The sequence below is a fragment of the Entelurus aequoreus genome, linkage group LG01 (assembly GCF_033978785.1).
Source record: "Entelurus aequoreus isolate RoL-2023_Sb linkage group LG01, RoL_Eaeq_v1.1, whole genome shotgun sequence".
NCBI classification, from domain to species: Eukaryota; Metazoa; Chordata; class Actinopteri; order Syngnathiformes; family Syngnathidae; genus Entelurus; species Entelurus aequoreus.
Window position 1 is genome coordinate 77,521,784 of NC_084731.1, and position 24,092 is coordinate 77,545,875.

The following is a 24,092-nucleotide window of genomic DNA, read 5'->3' on the forward strand; positions in this document are numbered from 1 at the left end:
GCTACTTGTCTAGGACACTGTGTCCGTCGCTTAAAAGGTCCGACAGGAAACAATGAGTCGAGCACTTGCTCGGGGAAGAACATTCATACTTCGTTGTCAAGTCGTCGTTAAAAGCTCGATTTTCGCAATTTATTTTGATTATTTTTTTAAGGTTGAATGCGTAGTCTTCTCCTACTCATCCCACTGCTGCTTCATAGTGACACATTCCTCGCTGTTGGCCCTTACGGGGTGGCAGGAATACTGCAGACATGAGCAACCCTAGTTTTAATGGTTTCATCAAGCCTATTTGGTGATGTTCGACTTTCCAGATGAAAAGCTTAAGTTAGGATAAGTTGGATGTCAAAGTTGACCAACTCCTCGGTTCATGCCCACATTCTTCTACTATCCAGGTGAGAGGCATGATTTTATTTATAATCTAAAATTAACTTTCACCAGCTCAGAGGCGATGCAGCAGCTCACCAGCTTAATGTCAATATAAGCTAGTTATCTCTCTGTGTTAGCACTTATAATAACAATATCGCTAATTCTTGGTTAATATTCAAGTCATTAGATGCAAATAGAGTCTTGTTTGCGGTTTGTTGATGTTTTTTAAGAGGGACTTATGGGCACAATTTTCTTCTCCCATTAGCTGCATTGTTAGCCACTTCGTACTTGCCGTATTTTACGGAAAAAAAGAAAAACATACGTGTTCTGGTCTTCCATAGGGATTGTGAATGATAGGCAAAATTCCAGTAAAAAGTGCAGTTCCTAATTAAAACTTTCACTCCATGGATTGGTTTAGTTTCGTAAATAGCGCAGACGCTTTCCGATTTTTCTCTGTCCTGCACTCATATTTCACATTAACAATTGACGCACGAGCGTACGATGCGGTAGGTGAAAATAAAAATATTTACAGCTGGTCACCTTCTCTCGTTATTTACAAATTTCATTAAGAAATATGCTATTGTCTGCCTTGTTTGCTCCTAAAAAAGATCTTGCCAGCAGTGATGAGGTGAGTTTTCAGATCAGCCTCCCTCTCCACCAGCAGAATGGGAAGCTGCATATAACATTTTATCATCCGTAGTATAAAAGCTGATAAGCCGGGTCTCTTTCCTCACTGTCAGTCTCCCTTCTGCTGCCACCATTACTCACTGTGGCTCTGACATTGGGTTAGCGCACAGCTCAGGGCATGCTGAACCGTTGAGGACGTGCCCTCGTTCCACCCACCTATTATATCAACAGCGTGCAAGAGGTCCGGGGGCCGGCGATGTTGAGGCTGCGCAGTGGGTGCTGTAAAGCCTCTGAGGCACAAGTGGCCAATTCTGAATACAGCCTTGACCGTGCTGCTGATTACCCGCCATTAGCCCAGAAACTGCTGCAAATACTAAAAAAATTGGACAGGAATTGTGCTGCGTGTGGGTTTTCTGGTTCTAAGTCCTAACACACTTGGCTGTATCCATACACACACACACACACACACGCAACATAGAGATCAACCAATTATCGTCGCTGATATTTGGCATTATACCGTACGTCGTATCGGCCTTTTTTAAATTATTTTATTTTTACAACTACATCAGCAGATATGACATATACACCAGCAGCGCCCTTTACGTCGATTGCGAGTTACCGGTTGAGGGTGTGTCAGTCGATCGCCAGCCAGGTATTAAAAAAATATACCTAAAAATTGCAGATAATCAATCTTCACCAAGACATCACTTTTGTCACTTGATTGACATTCACTTGTGAGATAATGCTGGCTGCTGCCAGCTCATAATTAAGAAAAAAATGACCGACAGAAAGGCGAGAAACACTTTTTATTTCAACAGACTCTCGCGCCGTACCTGCCGTCAGAACTCGAAATACCGACTGCACAGTTCCTACCTTCACAATAAAAGCGCTGCTTCGTCCTGCCTGCGCTAACAAATTAAGAGTCTCCGAAAGCTAGCGCGCACAAGCTAGCAAGCTATGGAGTTTGCCGCCAATGTATTTCTTGTAAAGTGTATAAAAAGGATAGAAAGGAGGACTTTTTTTCTCCTCCATTTGAAAATGTGGACGTTATCATCACTACTATCTGATTCCAATCAATGCAAGTCATCAGAATCAGGTAATACACCAATTTATATTCTTGTCTTCATGAGAGAAAGGAATCGATGTGTTAAACATGCTTGGATTATCATTAAACACCTTTAACTTGTTAACAAATACGTCTCTTTCATAAATAAATATAAATGATATATATGATTGAGGTAGATCCCCATGACTTGGTCAATTGAAAAGTAGCTCGCCTGCAGAAAAAGTGTGGGCACCCCTGATATACACGTATGATACCAATATTTAGTATTTAAAACAATGAATGACTGGTGAAGTAGATAAATAACAACCAGCTTTTTCCGTAACCCCCCCCAAAAAAAAACAGTGTTACTGTTTTTCCATTTGCTGTAAAATGTTGTAAAAAAAACAACACAAAAACAATATTTTACAGTACATTTTTGTAAATGTTAAGTTTTTACTGTAAAATCAACAGTCTACTTAAAGCAATTTATATAATTAGTAATGAAATCCAGAGGCAAATTCATACATTATTCGCTGTTACAAGCGACCCTCTGATGGCAGCCATAACTGCCATGTGGCCCATTATGAAAACCAGTTTGACATCCCTGTCTTAGACACACGTAATAAAGGTGTTTGTGAAATATCCTGATGTTTTTTTGCTGCTAAATTAACCACAACATTAGCGCAGCTTAAAACAGGATGTTACTGGTCCGACGTTTCCTAAAAAATAATGTTAAAATACAACTTAAAGCCTTGTCCAGCTGTTTATTAACATATGCCAGGGGTGTCAAACACGGTTACACTGAGGGCCACATTGCAGTTATGGCTGCCCTAACCGTATATAATTTATTAATATAAATGTATACAAATTCACCTCATGATATTATGAAATTAATTGCTGCGCATTTGATTATTGTATTTGTAATACATACACTATAAAAACAAATCTATTTTTCAGTAAAAAAACTAAACAAAAAATTGGCAGCTGACTTGCCACAACTTCACCGAAAAATTTACGATGGTTTTAAACTGTAAATGGAACAACGGTGCTATAGTTTTTTTTTTACTGTAAAATCCTGGCGACTGAGCTGCCAGGTTTTTTTTTACTGTAAAATCTATTGTCATTTCTACAGTTTACAATTTAATGAATAACTTGCTTTGATATAACTCAAGCAAATATTTATTTTGTTTTCATTAAAAAAATAAAATTAAAAAAATTAATGATGGTATTATATTTGTTGAATTTTTAGATAATAAAGTTTTAAATATACTCAATAGCATGCGATACACACTATTCATTTTTAACATTTAATGCAAATAAATATTCAGTTCAGTTCAGTTTCAGTTTATTTGGAACATGCATATGATACAATGTAATTCATCACATATTTCCAGTTGTTTCATTACAGCACGTCCGAAAAGGAGTAGGAAGAAGCTGAGCTTATTTAATCCTACCCCTTTTCATAACATAGCAATTTTATCCTATTTCCTTGTTCTCTGTAACATAACAGTGAACAAATAATAATAAAGGAATAATATACCATAGTAAGTAAACAAATTATAAATACATCATTTATATTTGTCTCAATAAAAATAAATACAAATTCAAAAATAATTAAAAAAAATGGTTCAAGATATTAATCATAATTATTGTTCTGTGGACTTTGTGAACACTTGTAATTTAAACAGTCTCTTAAACTGAATCATATTGGTGTTTTGTTGGATTTCTTTGGTTAATCCATTCCATAATTTAATTTCACATACTGATATACTAAAGGTTTTCAGTGTTGTGCGTGCATACACATGTTTTAAATTAGATTTTCCTCTAAGGTTATATTTCTCCTCTTTTGTTGAGAAGAATTGTTGTACATTCTTGGCTAGCAGATTATAGTTTGCTTTGTACATCATTTTAGATGTTTGTAAATGCACCAAATCGTTGAATTTCAATAATTGTGATTTAATAAATAAAGGGTTTGTATGTTCTCTATATCCAACATTATGTATTATTTTAATTGATCTTTTTTGTAACACCGTTAGTGAATGAAGTGCACACTTGTAGTTGTTTCCCCATATTTCTGCACAACCACTCAGATATCGGTTCCAAATATCGTATATCGGCCCTGAAAAACCACTTCGGACGATCTGGACTCTCATACGCTCGCATGCGTCAGGGATGTGTAAGAAATCCTGGTGTCTTGCTGCCAGACATTAAGATAAGAATGGTGTCATTTACGACACCGAGTGGTGCTTGGATGCCGGCAGGATTCATAATCTTCATCAATTATGAAGGGAGTCAATATTTCATAGCCACTTTAAAGGTCATCATCAAATTGTAGGTGGTGGCATACAGCAGTTTGACCCGGGTAACCAACGCTTTATAGTTTTCCTCTAAAGGCAAAAGGTCAACGAGATGAGTCACATGACTGACCATGAAAGAGGAATATGTGTTTGTCTTTCTTTCGAGCCATAAAATGCATGAGGGTTTTACTTTTTATGTATTTGTGGGTGAGACGTAGTGGATCCTAATGATGCACTGCTGAGTGTGCCACATCATGAAGGATTGCTGCTCACTTAATGTAACGCCATCAAGCTGTCAGCAGCTGTTGTGATTTGTTTCCTGGTTGTGTGTTTCACAGCTTTTTATGCAGATTGATGCACTTTACCCCAAAATGTTTGGAACCTGGACGGACTACGCCAAGAAATACTGCAATGCCCATTACAGGTGAGGCAAATGGTACTCAACGGTACCAATTTTTGGTATTTTTGTGTGGTAATAGATGTTGATTTGTTTAATAATGAATAATGTATTTTCTTTAACATTGAGATCATAATAAGAACTGTGCTGTCCAGTTGTTAAATCTGGTTTTATTACCCATCGCAGTCTCATTTCAGTTTGTATTAGTTGTGTTGCTATAGTCAGGAAGTAGTTTTTGCCATTAAGTTGAATGTGCTCTCTACTTCATAGTATAGTGTAATTGCGGCCCGCGCACTTTGGGCGGCTAATAGCTAGTTATATTATGCTAATATTGAATCCCACTAGAAACGAACTACAGTAACGGCGCAAACACAAAAATGACAGCAAAGCAAACACAAATAGCAAATGTCTTCTTCTAAACTCAACAGTATCAAAACATACAACTTTTACAATCAGTTTTACATTTATTATGACGTAAGACCTACTCTTGCTCAGGGTCACTACAGCTGCTGGTAGAAGTAGTTAACACATGTGGTTAAAACATGATTCTGAAGGCAATATCTACATAAAGTAAATGATAAATGATAAATGGGTTATACTTGTATAGCGCTTTTCTACCTTCAAGGTACTCAAAGCGCTTTGACAGTATTTCCACATTTACCCATTCATACACACATTCACACACTGATGGCGGGAGCTGCCATGCAAGGCGCTAACCAGCAGCCATCAGAGGCAAAGGGTGAAGTGTCTTGCCCAAGGACACAACGGACGTGACTAGGAAGGTAGGAGGTGGGGATTGAACCCCAGTAACCAGCAACACTCCGATTGCTGGCACAGCCACTCTACCAACTTCGCCACGCCGTCCCAAAGTAGGTAAAAGAAGGGGGGGAGGCAAACATTGGTAAAAGAAGGTAAAAAGAAATTGGTTTTTAAAGGGTAGGTAAAGGAAGGTAAACATAAGTAAAAGAAGGTAAATGAAAAAGTAAACAGGTAAAAGAAAGTAGATAAAAAAAGGTAGAATGTAGGTAAAGAAAGGTAAAAAAAATGGTAAAAGAAGATAAAACAAAATAAGTAAAAAAGGAGGAAAACAAAAGGTAAAAAATAGGTACACAATGGGTAAAAGAAGGTAACAAGTAGGTAAACATAGGTAAACTGGTCAAATAAGGTAAAAAGTAGATAAACATTAATCAATCACATCATAGGTGTAATTAAGTAATATTGTAGGTAAAAGAGGGTAAAATTTAGATATACACATCTGTAAAATGAAGGTTAAAAAAAGATTTAAAAAAAGGTAAAAGACCGTAAAAAAGTAGCTAAACCTATCGAGGTAAAAAAAAGATTTAAAAAATTGCGGTAAAAGAAGGTAACAAGTAGATAAACCTATCATAGGTAGAGGAAGGTTAAAAAAAGGTAAGTAGAAAAAGGCATTTTAAAAAAAGTAGGTAAACAGGGGTAAAAGATTGTAAAAAAGTAGGTAGACCTACAAAATAAAACAAAAAAAATATGTAAACATAAGTAAAATAAAGATAAAAGTGGGTAAACATAGGAAAAATAACATAAATAGTAAGTAAACAGTAGGCGTGTGGGGAAAAATCGATTCGAATTTGAATCGCGATTCTCACGTTGTGCGATTCAGAATCGATTTTCATTTTTAAAAATCGATTTTTTTATTTGTATTTATTTATTTTTAATTTTATTTTATTTTTTTAAATTAATCAATCCAACAAAACAATACACAGCAATACCATAACAATGCAATCCAAGTCCAAAACCAAACCCGACCCAGCAACACTCAGAACTGCAATAAACAGAGCAATTGAGAGGAGACACAAACACGACACAGAACAAACCAAAAGTAGTGAAACAAAAATTAATATTAACAACAACAGTATCAATATTAGTTACAATTTCAACATAGCAGTGATTAAAAATCCCTCATTGACATTATCATTAGACATTTATAAAAAATAAATAAAAAATCAACAATAGTGTCACAGTGGCTTACACTTGCATCGCATCTCATAAGCTTGACAACACACTGTGTCCAATATTTTCACAAAGATAAAAAAAAGTCATATTTTTGGTTCATTTAATAGTTAAAACAAATTTACATTATTGCAATCAGTTGATAAAACATTGTCCTTTACAATTATAAAAGCTTTTTACAAAAATCTACTACTCTGCTTGCATGTCAGCAGACTGGGGTAGATCCTGCTGAAATCCTATGTATTGAATGAATAGAGAATCGTTTTGAATCGGGAAAAAAAATTGTTTTTGAATCGAGAATTGTGTTGAATTTAAAAAAAATAGATTTTGAATCGAATCGTGGGGCACCCAAAGATTCACAGCCCTAGTAAACAGTAAGTAAACAAGAAACAATAAGTAAACTTAGATAAAAGAAGGTAAGGACATAGTTTAAACAAGGTAAAATAAGGTAAAAAGTGGGTAAACAGAGGTAAAAAGTGGGTAAACATGTAAAAGGAGGTAAACAGGTAAAAGAAGGTAAAACATAGATAAAATCAGGTAATCAGAGGTAAAAAAGTAGGTAACATAGGTACAGTAAAAAAAGGTATATTGAATTTAAGACCACTGACCTGGAGGCAGTCTGCTAACAATACGCCTGTTTGCCCGCCAAGTGCTTGAACCGATGCCAAGTCTGCAACCGTTATGTGCAACAAAGCTTTCCAATTAGGGCACTCTACCTAAATCGGTACTCTGTAGTACTGATGGAATTTGTGCGGTACCTATAAAAGTAAAACATTTGGTACCCATCCCGAGTAAAGTCTAAAACTGTGGTTTCTTGATTGCTCTTCAGTCTAAATAATGTACTATATTTAATTTATAATTGATATATTGTGCCTCATTTGTACACATTTCAGTTGATTATCCTACCCTAACGTGAACTGATTATTAGTTTTTAAATTGTTTAAATGGCAATCAAATATTCCTTGTAATTACGACACAATTTTGTCATTACATTACAAAAGCAGCTCTTTGTACATGACGAGAGCTGAAACGATTCCTTGAGTAACTCGAGTAATTCGATTACAAAATATATTCAAAGAATTTTCGCTGCCTGGAGGCATCGTTGAGTTTTTATTTATTTAATTTTTTACGGCATTTTGCTTCGTTTTGTAGTCAAAGCTCACGTTTTGCACGGATTGTTTAGGTATTGCACAGCCTGTTTACATCAGATCATACGCCCCCTGCACAGCACAACACCGCTCCTTTAAATACGCTTGAGTTTAGTAAACTTTATCGCCGACATAACTCGCAATGGCAGACGCCGCAGAAAGCAGTGGACAAGTGCCATAGCAAAACAGGGGAATTAAGAAGCGACAAAAGTTGTTCACACTAAAATGGAAGGAAAACGCAGTCGTATGCAAACATAGCAAAGTGGAGCTCGCATACCACAATAGCACAAGTTTGATGCTGCAGCACCGATTTGAGGGACGTCCAGAGGCGAGCTAAGTCATCTATTATCAAATGTAAACGCAAACGTTAATATTAGTGTTAGTAAAATAAATTGTATTCATTATGATAACCAGGATATGTTCTTTCACTCCCGCGTAGTCATCAAATGACGCCAAAAGGTGTTGCAAACTAACAACGCTATCCGAGCTGTCGTGTTCAATTAGCCTTTCATTAGTAACCACGCGAAAGCAGTCGTGCAAAGTTATTTGGGTTATTCAAGTCATGCAACCACATGCTACTTGGATAGCTTTCACTTTCACCCACTATAGTCTCTATAGCATAGGCGACGATCTACATTTCTGCCAGTGGGTGCTCGGACGGGCGGTAAATCTGCCGCTACTTTTCTGAGCATGCGCAGTTTTTGCTTGATGGTGAATCCCCACTGGTTGCACATTTCAAATGCAGTATTAAAGGCACTACCTAATCCACTTTTTATGTTTGATATAATGAAAACTGTTCCTATTGTTTTATTTTTGATACTAAGAATATAGTTTTATTTTCACTTTCTCAGGGAATATTAATTTTGAACTAATTTTATATATATGTGTTTTCATCTCAAACATGTTATGATGACAAAATGAACATTGATTACTATTTTGCATTCAAAGAATGCAAGGAACTGTATTGCATTCTTAAAATTTAAAACTGTTGTTGTCATTATTAAGTGGTTTGTCTTTTTATATTGTTTATGTATTGTTGGCAGGTTGAAAACAGCTCACCGGATTTGCGTGGAGAAACCACCATTTAAATGACACCGTATAATAATCATCAAAAACACACGAGAAACAAGAACTTCGTTTATGCGGTCACACCACACAGCACATAGGGCTGTGAGCGCACCTGTTTTTGTTTGCACACACAAATTGGCACAATCAACCACGGACGCATTTCAGCTGTGCATGTCAGCCTTCAATAATGAAAATAGCCGTTTAGGAAATAAAAGACAATTAGGCCAAAAGCAATAATTGAGGGCACATCTTAACATGTGTAATTAAACCTTAATTAAACATAAAAATTGCTCTGGCCCGGCTGCACCAAATAATAATATAAATCCATTTAATAAAGTCAAAGTACAAGAGAAGTATCCCACACTTCTCTTTCGTAAAGTAGATTTGTACAACCGATATGGGCATCTACATCAACAATATGATTTGCCTAAGAAGCTGGATAGGACAAAAAAATAAAAAATAAAAATAAGCAAAAATATGATTTATTCTATTACTCGATTAATCGATCGGGATATTCGATAGAATGCTCGATTACTAAAATATTTGATAGCTGCCGCTCTAGACACAACTTAATATGAACTGTAATGTTATGGTGGGGAAACAGGAATATATATTTTGGGAGCCACAGAAACTAATAAGGTACACAAAAAAGTTGTTGTTTCTCTGCACCTGACTGAGCGCCAGAGAATTTAACGCCAAATACATCAGATGGACTGACTTGGAGGCCCTTCAAAGTGGGAAGCTTGGGAAAGGATGGGCCACCCTTACATGATAGCATGGTGTCTGTGGAGGGAATGCCACACACACACGCAAAAACACACACACACACACACACACAGCATTGAAAGTTACATGTCTCAGTGCCCAAAGTAAGGCCTTCAAAGGCATGGGTGGACATGTTGGTGTGGGGCGCACATACAGTATCTCTACACTGACTGTACACATGCTCTTTTGGAAGGAAGGAGGACAACTCAATGGCCATAAGTCCATGCAATGTATGGGCATGTCCACATACACTCCTCCATACAGGAATCTAAAAGTAGCTAAACCTAGCTAGGTAAAAGAAGATTAAAAATAGAGGTAAAAGAAGGTGACAAATAGATAAACCTACCATATGTAGAAGAAGGTTAAAAAAGGTAGGTAGAAAAAGGTACAAGAAGGTAAAAAAAAGTAGGTAAACAGAGGTAAAAGACGGTTAAAAAAAGTAGGTAAACCTACAAAATAAAATAAAAAATGTGTAAACATAAGTAAAATAAACATAAAAGTAGGTTAACATCGAAAAAGAACATAAATAGTAAGTAAACAAGAAAAAAGAAGTAAAATTAGATAAAATAAGGTAAAAGCATAGTTTAAAGAAGGTAAAATAAGGTAAAAAGTGGGTAAACAAGTAAAAGGAGGTAAACATAGCTAAAATCAATCAATCAATCAATCAATGTTTATTTATATAGCCCTAAATCACATGTGTCTCAAAGGGCTGTAGAATGTAAAACATAGATAAAAGAAGGTAGCATAAGATAAACATAGGTAAAAAGTGGGTAAACAAGTAAAAGCAGGTAAACATAGGTAAAAAAAAAGATAAAACATAGATAAAAGAAGGTAAAATAAGATAAACAGTGGTAAAAAAGTGGGTAAACAAGTAAAAGCAGGTAAACATGGGTAAAATAAGGTAAAACATAGCTGAAAGAAGGTAAAATGAGGTAAACAGAGGTAAAAAGTGGGTAAACACATACAAGGAGGTGAACATAGGTGAAAGAAGATAAAACATAGATAAAAGAAGGTAAACGGAGGTAAAAAAAAGTGGGTAGACAAGTAAAAGCAGGTAAAAAAGGTAAAAAGTGGGTAAACAAGTAAAAGGAGGAAAACATAGGTAAAAGAAGGTAAAACATAGATAAAATAAGGTAAACAGAGGTAAAAAAAAAAGTGGGTAGACAAGTAAAAGCAGGTAAAATAAGGTAAAAAAGGTAAAATAAGGTAAAAAAGTGGGTAAACAAGTAAAAGGAGGAAAACATAGGTAAAAGAAGGTAAAACATAGATAAAATAAGGTAAACAGGGGTAAAAAGTGGGTAAACAAGTTAAAATAGGTAAACAGGCAAAAGAAGGTAAGATAGATAAAAGAAGGTAAAATAAGGTAAACATAGGTAAACAACTTAAAGGAGGTAAACATAGGTAAACGAAGGTAAAACATAGATAAAAGAAAGTAAAATAAGGTCAACAGAGATGAAAAGTGGGTAAACAAGTAAAAACAGGTAAACATAGGTAAAAGAAGGTAAAACATAGATAAAGGAAGGTAAAATAAGGTAAACAGAGGTAAAAAAAGTGGGTAAACAAGTAAAAGAAGGTAAATATAGGTAAACAAAGGTGAAACAGATCAAATAAGGTAAACAGAGGTAAAAAGTGGGGTGCACATACAATACTGACTGTACACATGCTCTTTTGGAAGGAAGGAGGACAAGTCAATGGCCATAAGTCCATGCAATGTATGGGCATGTCCACATACACTCCTCCATACAGGAATCTCAACGTGTCGTGTGACAAAAAAGCTGGAACAAAGCTGCACTCAAGTGTAAAGTGTGCACATTTTGGCAACGCTGCCTTCACTTTGTCCAGCCAACACGCGTGGCAGATAACCAGCCTTTGTCTACAAGGCCACTTTTATTCTAAGAACCCATTTGGCTGATGAGTTGTGAAAGTTTGCCGTGGCCCCGAGACAAATTGCTTTGCCGCTCTGCAAATTGCCCAGCCGTAAAAAAAAAAAAAAGAAAAGCGATCCCCGACTGCGCAACGCTGAGCTTCTCAGCCCTGCACAATGCGAGACTGTCGTAGTGCCAGGCGGCTCCCAGGTGGGAATGTTTAAATGTGTTTAACTACTCCTTGAGGGTGTTGCTGTAAATAAGTATTCAGGGAAGTTTGCTTCAGCTGCTAATGTATTTTTTAACCCATTTGTCACTTCTAATTCCTTCTCCTGCAGGTACTTTGGGACGCGCAGGCAATGGGACAGTCGTGGGGCGTCCAACCTGGAGGAGCTGCACCAGCGACTTAGCCAGATCATGATCCGTCGCCTTAAGGCTGAGGTGCTAAGTCAGCTTCCCCCCAAAATCCGCCAGCGCATCCCCTTCGACCTTCCAAAAGAGGCTGCAAAGGTAAATTCACGCTAGATTTTCTAGCATTTTGGGGGTGTTGATTGGTGCACCTTTGGAGCTGTCCACCAAGATTATGGATTAAACATGAACGTGAGAACTTTAATTTGGTTTGTGTGGTGCACAAAGCGGAAACAAATATGGCAGCTGAGAGTAAGGATGTACCGGTATTTTTGGTCAGTCCATGAGGACCTTGAAGATTCTGGTCTAACAATACTGCTATCGGTATATAATGACAAATAAGGAAGCAACGCCATGTAAAAGTTTGTCACGGAACCATATTTCCTCTTTAAAAGTTCCTCACAGTGACGCACGCCGTGTCAGTTCAAAGTGAATGCTCTTTACTCACGACGTGTTCATCCACAGGCCAATAGTAATCCACTCAAAAAAGTGAAAATTGTGTGGCATTAAAAGACATCTCGTTTAAATGTGTTTCAGTTCGTCCTGTCTCTTGAATACAAAATGGACGATCGAGCGTTACATTTGCTCGCTGAGTCTTTTTATTTATATATTACACACCACACACTTGGGTTGTACGGTATACCGGTACTCTATAGTATCACGGTACTAATGAATCAAAAACGGTACTTACTCTGTTTGAAAAGTACCGGTTTCCAATTAATTTGTTTTTAAAATTTTTTAACGGTCATGACGGCCCGTTTACGAGCAGAGGAGCATGTTGGGCAGCGCACAATCACAGAGTACTTACAAGCAGACAGTCTGTAGACAGAAAAGGGAGAACAAATGCATTTTGGCCTAAAAACTAACGATAAAGGTGAAGTTATAACACTGAAACGCCCTCAGGAAGAGATGCTTTAAGGCATGGCTAGCTAGCTAGCAGCTAACATCCATCCGCAGTCGGCAGTGTTTTCGCTACTTCTAAATCACTAATCCTCGCCTCCATGGCGACAAATAAAGTATGTTTCTTACAAGTATCATCCCTGCAACCCAAAATGTTGAACGAGCCATATTGGACCAAAAATACAAAAAAAAAATATGTCTGGAGTCGCAAAAAATAAAAGTCCTATAAGTGTTATAATGAAGGCAACACATGATGTAAGTGTCTATATTACGGTAGCTATATTAGCCTACTATCAAAATGTGTCGCAGGCTGACACAAATCTTCGTTGACAGAAATGTTGAAATGTAATATTTATTCTACACACATTTTTACAACGTCGGAAAACATTAGTAAAATGGAGGCTGCTACGGGGTGAGATAACTCCTGAAAATTACTGTCTTAGAATGGCCAAAGGTAAAGATGTGTGTGTCCAAGTGTGGATGGATTGAATGGATTTATAACTATCTATGCAAGCTGGGTTACGTTTGCTGTGGTCTATAACGGCACACAAACCACAGGCAATATTATATACAGGTAATATGTCATGAGAAATGCAAATATAAATTAAATACACAGAGGACATAAGTAAAGGAAATCAAATGAGCCCAAATATACCTACAAACAAGGCATAATGATGCAATATGTACATAAAGCTAGCCTAAATAGCATGTTAGCCTTGATTAGCTTGCAGTCATACACTGACCAGATATGCCTGATAAGCGCTCCACACAAGTTAATAACATCAACAAAGCTCACCTTTGTGCATTCACGCACAGTATAAAAAGATTGGTGGACAAAACGAGACAAAGAATGAGTGGCATAAAACACGTCTTTCTCTGGCATCGTTGAAGAAAGTTATACAGGTAGACAAACTACGGCGAGTTCAAGGACTACCAAAATTAGTAGGACAAAACGGTGCTCGCCAAATACTCTCATCAGAGAATCATGTTTCATACAAACAGTGGGATTTCTAACAATTAGGGAGGTTTGTGTCATGTTGTCCTCCCACAGAAACCATATTAAAACAAAAATATATTTTTTCCCTCATCTTTTTCTATTTTCATACATTTTTGAAAAAGCTCCAAAGAGCCACTAGGGTGGCGCTAAAGAGCCGCATGTAGAGCCGCAGGTTGCAGACCCCCGGGATAGATAAAAGGAAAACTTTGCAGCTTTGGAGCCAATTGTAAAACAATATGGAACAACAGCATATCTTTGAACAAAATGTACTGTAACTTTCTTGATACTAAAGTTAGGGAAGTGAGTTGTGTATCAAATTAAAGCTCCTTTTATGCTTTCTCTGGTTACAGGGATGCTATTCAGCATATGTATGCAGTGTGTATAATAAATGTTCACTTACCTATAAAAGACAGAACACTTAATATCTTCATGAACATTGCAGAGTTCTGTTTATTAAATGTAAACAAGTGCCTGGCCTGCAGTGTATGAATCATCAATATATGTACAAACCCCGTTTCCATATGAGTTGGGAAATTGTGTTAGATGTAAATATAAACGGAATACAATGATTTGCAAATCATTTTCAACCCATATTCAATTGAATATGCTACAAAGAAAACATATTTGATGTTCAAACTGATAAACATTTTTTTTTTTTTGCAAATAATCATTAACTTTAGAATTTGATGCCAGCAACACATGACAAAGAAGTTGGGAAAGGTGGCAATAAATACTGATAAAGTTGAGGAATGCTCATCAAACACTTATTTGGAACATCCCACAGGTGAACAGGCAAATTGGGAACAGGTGGGTGCCATGATTGGGTATAAAAGTAGATTCCATGAAATGCTCAGTCATTCACAAACAAGGATGGGGCGAGGGTCACCACTTTGTCAACAAATGCATGGGCAAATTGTTGAACAGTTTAAGAAAAACCTTTCTCAACCAGCTATTGCAAGGAATTTAGGGATTTCACCATCTACGGTCCGTAATATCATCGAAGGGTTCAGAGAATCTGGAGAAATCACTGCATGTAAGCAGCTAAGCCCGCAACCTTCGATCCCTCAGGCTGTACTGCATCAACAAGCGACATCAATGTGTAAAGGATATCACCACATGGGCTCAGCAACACTTCAGAATCCCACTGTCAGTAACTACAGTTGGTCGCTACATCTGTAAGTGCAAGTTAAAACTCTCCTATGCAAGGCGAAAACAGTTTATCAACAACACCCAGAAACGCCGTCGGCTTCGCTGGGCCGGAGCTCATCTAAGATGGACTGATACAAAGTGGAAAAGTGTTCTGTGGTCTGACGAGTCCACATTTCAATTTGTTTTTGGAAACTGTGGACGTTGTGTCCTCCGGACCAAAGAGGAAAAGAACCATCCGGATTGTTAAAGGCGCAAAGTTGAAAAGCCAGCATCTGTGATGGTATGGGGGTGTATTAGTGCCCAAGGCATGGGTAACTTACACATCTGTGAAGGCGCCATTAATGCTGAAAGGTACATACAGGTTTTGGAGCAACATATGTTGCCATTTAAGCAACGTTACCATGGACGCCCCTGCTTATTTCAGCAAGACAATTCCAAGCCACGTGTTACATCAACGTGGCTTCATAGTAAAAGAGTGCGGGTACTAGACTGGCCTGCCTGTAGTCCAGACCTGTCTCCCATTGAAAATGTGTGGCGCATTATGAAGCCTAAAATACCACAACGGAGACCCCCGGACTGTTGAACAATTTAAGCTGTACATCAAACAAGAATGGGAAAGAATTCCACCTGAGAAGCTTAAAAAATGTGTCTCCTCAGTTCCCAAATGTGTAATGAGTGTTGTTAAAAGGAAAGGCCATGTAACACAGTGGTGAACATGCCCTTTCCCAACTACTTTGGCACGTGTTGCAGCCATGAAATTCTAAGTTAATTATTATTTGCAAAAAAAAAATAAAGTTTATGAGTTTGAACATCAAATATCTTGTCTTTGTAGTGCATTCAATTGAATAAATAAATGATAAATGGGTTATACTTGTATAGCGCTTTTCTACCTTCAAGGTATTCAAAGCGCCTTGACAGTATTTCCACATTCACCCATTCACACACACATTCACACACTGATGAATATGGGTTGAAAAGGATTTGCAAATCATTGTATTCCGTTTATATTTACATCCAACACAATTTCCTAACTGATATGCAAACAGGGTTTGTAATATTGAACATCATTTCACTTCATAATGTATTCAATACAGATGAACAAAAATGTTTTGTTCATTTTCTGATAAGATAGTTATTGGTTTGGGGTAAAATAAGGTACAAAAATAAATATACAGTATATAACAGATTATAAATAAACAGATTTACAGTTACCGTATATTCCGGACTATAAGCAGCGGCTTTTTTCCTACGCTTTGTACCCTGTGGTTTATAAAACAGTGTGGCTAATTTATGGATTTTTCTTCGCTAACGACCGTAATGCAAATTATTTTACCAAAAAACAAGCAAAGACACTGAAAAGGTGTGTCATTGTTTGTGCTATGGTGCCATCTTTTAAACGAGTTTGCTCACTGCGGGCGCTGCGGTGTGAACGTCTATAGTACTTCCTTCTGTTTAGTAGGTCGGACTGGATAATACAAGTGCCGTTCCGTCTTCTTCGTACATAGTGTTTCTACTCGCACGGATTCTTCATTCATCGCTCCAAGCAACGTTTCTAAGTTTTACAATATAACTAAAACCATTTATACTCACTGAACCGTCCCGTTTGTGATGTCTGTAGGAGTGTTTTCATGCATATTTGTACGTGCTATCGTAATGTAATTAAGCCAGCGTCATTAGCATTAGCTTTACGAGTGTCTTTATTGGGAATATTAACTTACAGCGGCATTCTTTTTGTATTGTTTCAGTTTCACAAATTCTTCAGTAAATTCACCAAAACGTCGCCGTTGAATTATTGAGTCTGTTTAGCTGATTGGAGAGCTAGTTTCCGCAGTTAGTGGGTCCATGACGATGACTTATGTTTTGTTTGATCAACCGTTTTACTGCCGGGTTACAAACACCGTTTGGAAACGATTAACGTATGTAAATAAACATTAACTGAATCATTTTGTGTAAATACCTCATTTCCCAGTGTATATATCTGCGGCTCATAGTCCGGTGCAGCTAATATATGAAAAAAAATGTTTCCCAAAATTTAGTGGGTGCGACTTACACTATATTGCCAAAAGTATTTGGCCACCTGCCTTGACTCACATATGAACTTGAAGTGCCATCCCATTCCTAACCCATAGGGTTCAATATGATGTTGGTCCACCTTTTGCAGCTATTACAGCTTCAACTCTTCTGGGAAGGCTGTCCACAAGGTTGCGGAGTGTGTTTATAGGAATTTTCGAACATTCTTCCAAAAGTGCATTGGTGAGGTCACACACTGACGTTGGTCAAGAAGGCCTGGCTCTCAGTCTCCGTTCTAATTCATCCCAAAGGTGTTCTATTGGGTTCAGATCAGGGCTCTGTGCAGGCCAGTCAAGTTCATCCACACCAGACTCTGTCATCCATGTCTTTATGGACCTTGCTTTGTGCACTCGTGCACAGTCATGTTGGAAGAGGAAAGGGCCCGCTCCAAACTGTTCCCACAAGGTTTGGAGCATGGAAACGTCCAAAATGTTTTGGTGTCCTGGAGCATTCAAAGTTCCTTTCACTGGAACTAAGGGGCCAAGCCCAACTCCTGAAAAACAACCCCACACCATTATTCCTCTTCCACCAAATTTCACACTCGGCACAATGCTGTCCGAAATGTAGCATTCTCCTGGCAATTTCCAAACCCAGACTCGTCCGTCAGATTGCCAGATGGAAAAGCGTGATTCATCACTCCAGAGAATGCGTCTCCACTGCTCTAGAGTCTAGTGGCGACGTGCTTTACACCACTGCATCCGACGCTTTGCGTTGGACTTATTGAGGTATGGCTTAGATGCAGCTGCTCGGCCATGGAAACCCATTTAATGAAACTCTCTGCGTACTGTACGTGGGCTAATTGGAAGTTCACATGAAGTTTGGAGCTCTGTAGCAACTGACTGTGCAGAAAGTCTTAGCACTATGCGCTTCAGCATCCGCTGACCCCTCTTTGTCAGTTTACGTGGCCTACCACTTTGTGGCTGAGTTGCTGTTGTTCCCAAACTCTTCCATTTTCTTATAATAAAGCCGACAGTTGACTTTGGAATATTTAGGAATTTGTTGCACAGGTGGCATCCTATGACAGTTCCACGCTGGAAATCACTGAGCTCCTGAGAGCGGCCCATTCTTTCACAAATGTTTGTAGAAACAGTCTCCATGCCTAAGTGCTTGGTTTTATACACCTGTGGCCGGGCCAAGTGATTAGGACACCTGATTCTGATCATTTGGATGGGTGGCCAAACACTTTAGCCAATTGCGCTCTCACCACATTCTACAGAGGCACTATAGAGCATCTCTGTCTGGACTGGAGCCTGCTGTGCCTCAGACTGGAAGTCTCTGCAGAGAGTGGTGATGACGGTGGAAAAGATCATCAGGACTCCTCTTCCTCCTATCCAGGAGATCGCAAAAAGCCGCTGCCTGACCAGGGCTCAGAAAATCTGCGGAGACTCCTCCCACCCCCACCAAGGACTGTTTTCACTGCTGGACTCTAAAAAGAGGTTCCGCAGCCTCCGTAGCAGAACCTCCAGGTTCTGTAACAGCTTCTTCCCTCAGGCCATAAGACTCTTGAACGCATTAAAATAATCCCCTCAATTACCCCCAAAAATTAATTAACTCGCTGGAATACAAAGACAACAAAACATACATCTATAAACGTGGATCCATATGCAAAAGTGCAATATATTTATCTGTACAGTAATCTATTTATTTATATCTGCACCTTATTGCTCTTTTATCCTGCACTACCATGGGCTAATGCAACTAAATTTCGTTCTTATCTGTACTGCAGAGTTGAAATTTGAATGACAATAAAAGGAAGTCTAAGTCTAATACCGGTGCGCTCTATAGTCCAGAAAATACGCTAATTTGTTTGATCGGTGTCCTTATCGGCCGTTCTCACTCATAAATGATTGGTATTAGAAATGGTCCTTACATCCCTCATACTAATAATTCAAGAGTTTCAGTTTGGAAGTGTGTCCACATAGTTTTGCATTCCCAGCGGAGGCAACAAGCCCCAACAACCTACCTGGGTTATTTTTTTCTTATCATTTCAGCCGCAGCAGAAGTGGGGGAAAAACGCACTGAATGAGCTATTTCAGATCTAATTATGCACCCAGACACATTTCTTGGAGTGACACAACAATAAGAAAGATGCCCAGAAAAGTGACGATGCTGCATTTTTACCCCAATCCCCCCGAATGCTTTATTTTGTGGCTAACTATGGTCAATGCTTCTCCATAGAGATACCAATTAGGTACATGCGAAACTTTCCGAAATGCTCTTGTTGTGTTTTGTAGCTTTTCTTGAACAAGACCTTTATCTGAAGTCAGCTGAAACAGGTCATTTATCTCAGGAGGAAGTAGTGGCATTTGTTTGTTTATTAGATGAATCTGAGTGTTTATTACCACACAAAACTTGTAGTGAGATCACCTTCCTACTATGATTTTTAAAAAAATGTCGAACCCTCACTTTTAGGGGTGGGTTGAATTATCGATTCTTGGGTGTGTCACAATTTTTAAAACGATGAACAAACGTCCAAATAACGATTATTTAAGTATGTTAAACAAAGTAGTACAGAATATAGGACTAGCGCTAAACACACAAATCAAAACACAGGCAGCAGGAGAGAAGGAGCTAAGCTAAGCTAACTCTGTACAATTGCTAATGCTCATTTGTAGCATGTTTATATCCAACGTAAATTAGCATTCCAACATATTTCCGTTTATTTTGGAATGTCACAGAGTAGTTATTTTCTGTATACTCTATTTCTGTGTTATCCGTTTTACAGTGTTTGAAAGTAAAAACTCAAATGGAGGGAACCTGTTATCTGTCAGCTTAGCTAGCAAGAAGAGACGTTGCCAAGCGGCCCTTAAAAGATGGAATCATCCCGTTTTTAGAGACATAAGTACGGGTTCCGTATAGAGCTGTCAAGGGATGCACTTTTTTCTGTATATATTTTTTTTACTGTGATAATAAGAAATAGTCCATAACATATCAATAGATTTCATCAAATACATCTTTGACAATAGATTGCCTGACACTGCACTTTATGATCGTGACACTACACTTCATGATAGTGACAATACACTTTATGATACTGACACTACACTTTATGATAGTCACACAACACTGTATGATAGTCACACTACACTGTATGATAGTCACACTACATTTTATGATAGTCACACTACACCTTATGATAGTCACACAACACTTTATGATAGTCACTCTACACTTTATGATTGTGACACTGCACTTTATGACAATGACACTTTACTTTATAATAATCACACTACACTTTATGATAGTCACACTACACTTTATGATTGTGACACTGCACTTCATGATAGTGACACTTCACTTTATGATAGTCGCACTACACTTTATGATAGTCACACTACACTTTATGATAGTGACACTACACTTTATGATAGTCACTACATTTTCTGATAGTCACACGACACTGTATGAAAGTTACACGACACTGTATGAAAGTTACACGACACTGTATGATAGTCACACTACACTTCATGATAGTCACACTACACTTTATGATTGTGACATTGCACTTTATGATAGTGACACTTCACTTTATAATATTCACACTACACTGTATGATAGTCACACTACAGTGTATGATAGTCACACTACCTTATGATAGTGACACTACACTTTATGATAGTCATACTACATTTTATGATAGTCACACTACGCTGTATGATAGTCACGCTACACTTTATGATAGTCACACTACAGTGTATTATAGTCACTCTACACCTTATGATAGTCACACTACACTTTATGATAGTCATACTACAGTGTGTGATAGTCACACTACACCTTATGATTGTGACACAACACTTTATGATAGTTATACTACATTTTATGATAGTCACACTACACTGTATGATAGTCACACGACACTATGATAGTCACACTACACTAGTCACACTACACCTAATGATAGTGACACAACACTTTATGATAGTCACACTACACTTTATAATAGTCACACTGCACTTTATGATAGTGACAGTCCACTTTGATAGTCACACTAGGAACAAATGATCATTGTATCCTGTTCATTTCGTTGTTTTGCACAAAAATATAGATTATTGAACAATTAATTTCACACATATTTGTAATAGTCCAAGACCTGCACATCTAATTACATTCAGGTTGAAATCAAATAATATAGAAACATGTGTGTAGATTGTCAGTCATCAGGTCATATAATCCAAAAAGGTTTAATGTCTGCAAATGGACTCTTCTGAGTCTAGTTGCCTCCATTCAGCCTTAGCAGATAGTAAAAAAAACTCCTTTCACACAAATAAAAAGGGCAAATAAAATCAGGTCGACCTGATTTTAAGGTGTACTTTTTTTTTTTTTTTTTTTTTACAGAGAGTTGGCAACCCTTAGCAGGATCAGAACAGACTGCTTGTATTTAAGTTCTAGTATAGGACATTTTTTAATGCAGGCCAATATAATCTAATATCTATATTGAATCAATACACCCCTATAGTATCACAATATTATAGGTTTTACAGGTTTTACCCGCAAGATGAGTTTGCTATGTATGAAAATGAGCTGACATGAAAGAAACTGCTGTTCTAAATGTGTCCACTGGATGTCGCAATAGCAATTCTTTGTATCCCCTGCGAGAGCACGCATGACTTCAGAGGGGGCGGAGCTATGTGCCGTGTTAAGATAGAGGCAACACTTCCGTGTTTGGACATAAGTACTTAAGCTGATTATTAGTGATACTATACAAAATTTAGATTATGTTCATGCCTTGATTGTCAAAGATGTTGTTGGTAATGTAAACGGCGACCTTTCTACACCCCCAAAAAAAGCTTTTTGATAATCTGTACATTTTGTGTTGTACTTATGACTGCACGGGGACACATTTTCAGGGCGCACATTAATATGCTGAAGCAATATGTAGCCCCTTCTAACTTCATGTCTTATTAATTAAATAAGTCCAAATTCACAAGTTTTGTTGCAGATGATGCTACATATGTACCAGTGGCGTGCCGTCACTAGAGGCAGGTGAGGCCGTGCCTCTCCTGCCTCTAGTGAGGAAAGAAAAAAATAGTAAAGAGAAAAAAAATAAATTAAATTGTTATATGTATCCAGTGATTATACTAAAGTTATTTTCCATTTAACTTCACCAGTTTTAGATTATTTTTATTTTTATTTTCACATTTGCCGTTCAAATACTGAGAAGAGACGGTGCGGTGATCAGCAGCCAGTTGAGGCACGTCACTGATTTGTGCCTCAACATGGATTGTGCGCAATGACTCGGCTAACTGCTGGCCTGCTGTGCAGTGACACCGTATTGCTATATGAATTATATTATACATTTCCATAGTTTAGTTAGCTGAGGTATATAATGTACAGTGTATTTTGTCAACAACTGTATGTGTGTAACTATTTTTAGTGCTGATCGATCATAAAACTGGAGGCTCGTCTCATAACCCCGCCTCCTGGTGCCAAGCACCTCCGCCGCGATGCACCGCCCGACGGGAGCGCCACACCAACCAAAGCCCACACCCAAACCCTCCACGTGCAAGACCGAATCCACCCAAAAAAAGTCACTTAACAAGAAGCCAAAAAGTGCAAAAACAACAATGCTAGCGCGGCGCGGCGGAGGAGCCGTGAACAGGGACACAACATTAGGTACACCTGCAGACGGCAGCGCGGATTTCATATTTCATTCATTCACAACTCTTCCAACACAAACACCACTGTTCCCGCACTTATAAGTAAAGGTAAGACCATAATAACGTTTTTTTTATTAAATGTGCTTTTTTGTGTGCATGCTACAGTTTGTAAGTGTAAAGGCAAGGCAAGGCAAGGCAACTTTATTTGTATAGCGCTTTTCATACACAAGGCAGACTCAAAGTGCTTCACAGACAACAAAGTGAAATGAAAGAAAATAAAAGCAAAATTAAAATGCAGACAATAAAAATAAAAACAGTGCAGACGTTAAAAGTTAAAAGATTAAAAGATTTAGCTGAAAGCTAAGGTGAACATAAAAGTCTTCAGTCTAGTTTTAAAAGTAGTGAGAGTTGGGGAGAGTCTGACATCTTCAGGAAGTTTATTCCAGCTATGTGTTGCATAGTGACTGAATGATGGTAAAGTTAAAGTAAAGTACCAATGATTGTCACACACATACTAGGTGTGGTGAAATTTGTCCTCTGCATTTGACCCATCCCCTTGTTCACCTCCTGGGAGGTGAGGGGAGCAGTGGGCAGCAGCGGCGCCGTGCTTGGGAATAATTTTTGGTGATTTAACCCCCAATTCCAACCCTTGATGTTGAGTGCAAAGCAGGGAAGAATGCTGGTATGAGCTTTTAAACACATTAACTTAAAACATTAAACATAACTAATATAATATATTATATATATATATTATATATTATATATATATATTATATATATATATATATATATGTATTATATTATATATATAATATATAATAATATAATTAAACATAAAACATAACTAAAAACATTAACTGCTGCCAATCACATAGTGAATAAGATACTCTTTAGGGTTCATATGTTTTGTAAATCTGACTGTGATGAAGCCAGTGCCTCACCAGACATGAACCTCACCGCACGCCACTGATATGTACAGAATAAACCACATTATGTTAGTACATCAGTTGAGTAAATGACATTAATAACACCCTGTAATTTGATTTCAATATTATTATTAAGTTCATCTTTTGATATATTAAAAATGAACACCAATGACAGCATTGTAAAACTCTGCCAGACTCAATTTCACCTATTTGACCGATGAACATTATTACATCATTTATTCAGAAAGTATAAATATCGACACATGAAGCTAGAGTACTATTAACCGCAACATGTAAGTGTAAAGAAAAAACTATGTGTTGTATATTTTAAACTTAGACTTAGACTTAGCCTTAGACAAACTTTAATGATCCACAAGGGAAATTGTTCCACACATTAGCTCAGTTTGTGTTTCAATTTTGTATGTGCTCGTTCTATTTTTAAACAAAGAAAACAATCTGAAGACGTCTTTATTATTAAGTT

General features: G+C 37.6%; 1 protein-coding gene across 1 annotated transcript in view; it reads left to right on the forward strand.

Annotated features, from left to right (window-relative positions):
• Positions 1-24,092, forward strand: part of LOC133648956 (DNA annealing helicase and endonuclease ZRANB3-like) — a 154,270-nt gene that overhangs the window by 58,464 nt on the left and 71,714 nt on the right. Inside the window, exons 6-7 of the mRNA XM_062045582.1 lie at positions 4,671-4,756; positions 11,900-12,071. Coding sequence (XP_061901566.1) covers positions 4,671-4,756; positions 11,900-12,071 — 258 coding nt within the window. The remainder of the gene's footprint in view (positions 1-4,670; positions 4,757-11,899; positions 12,072-24,092) is intronic.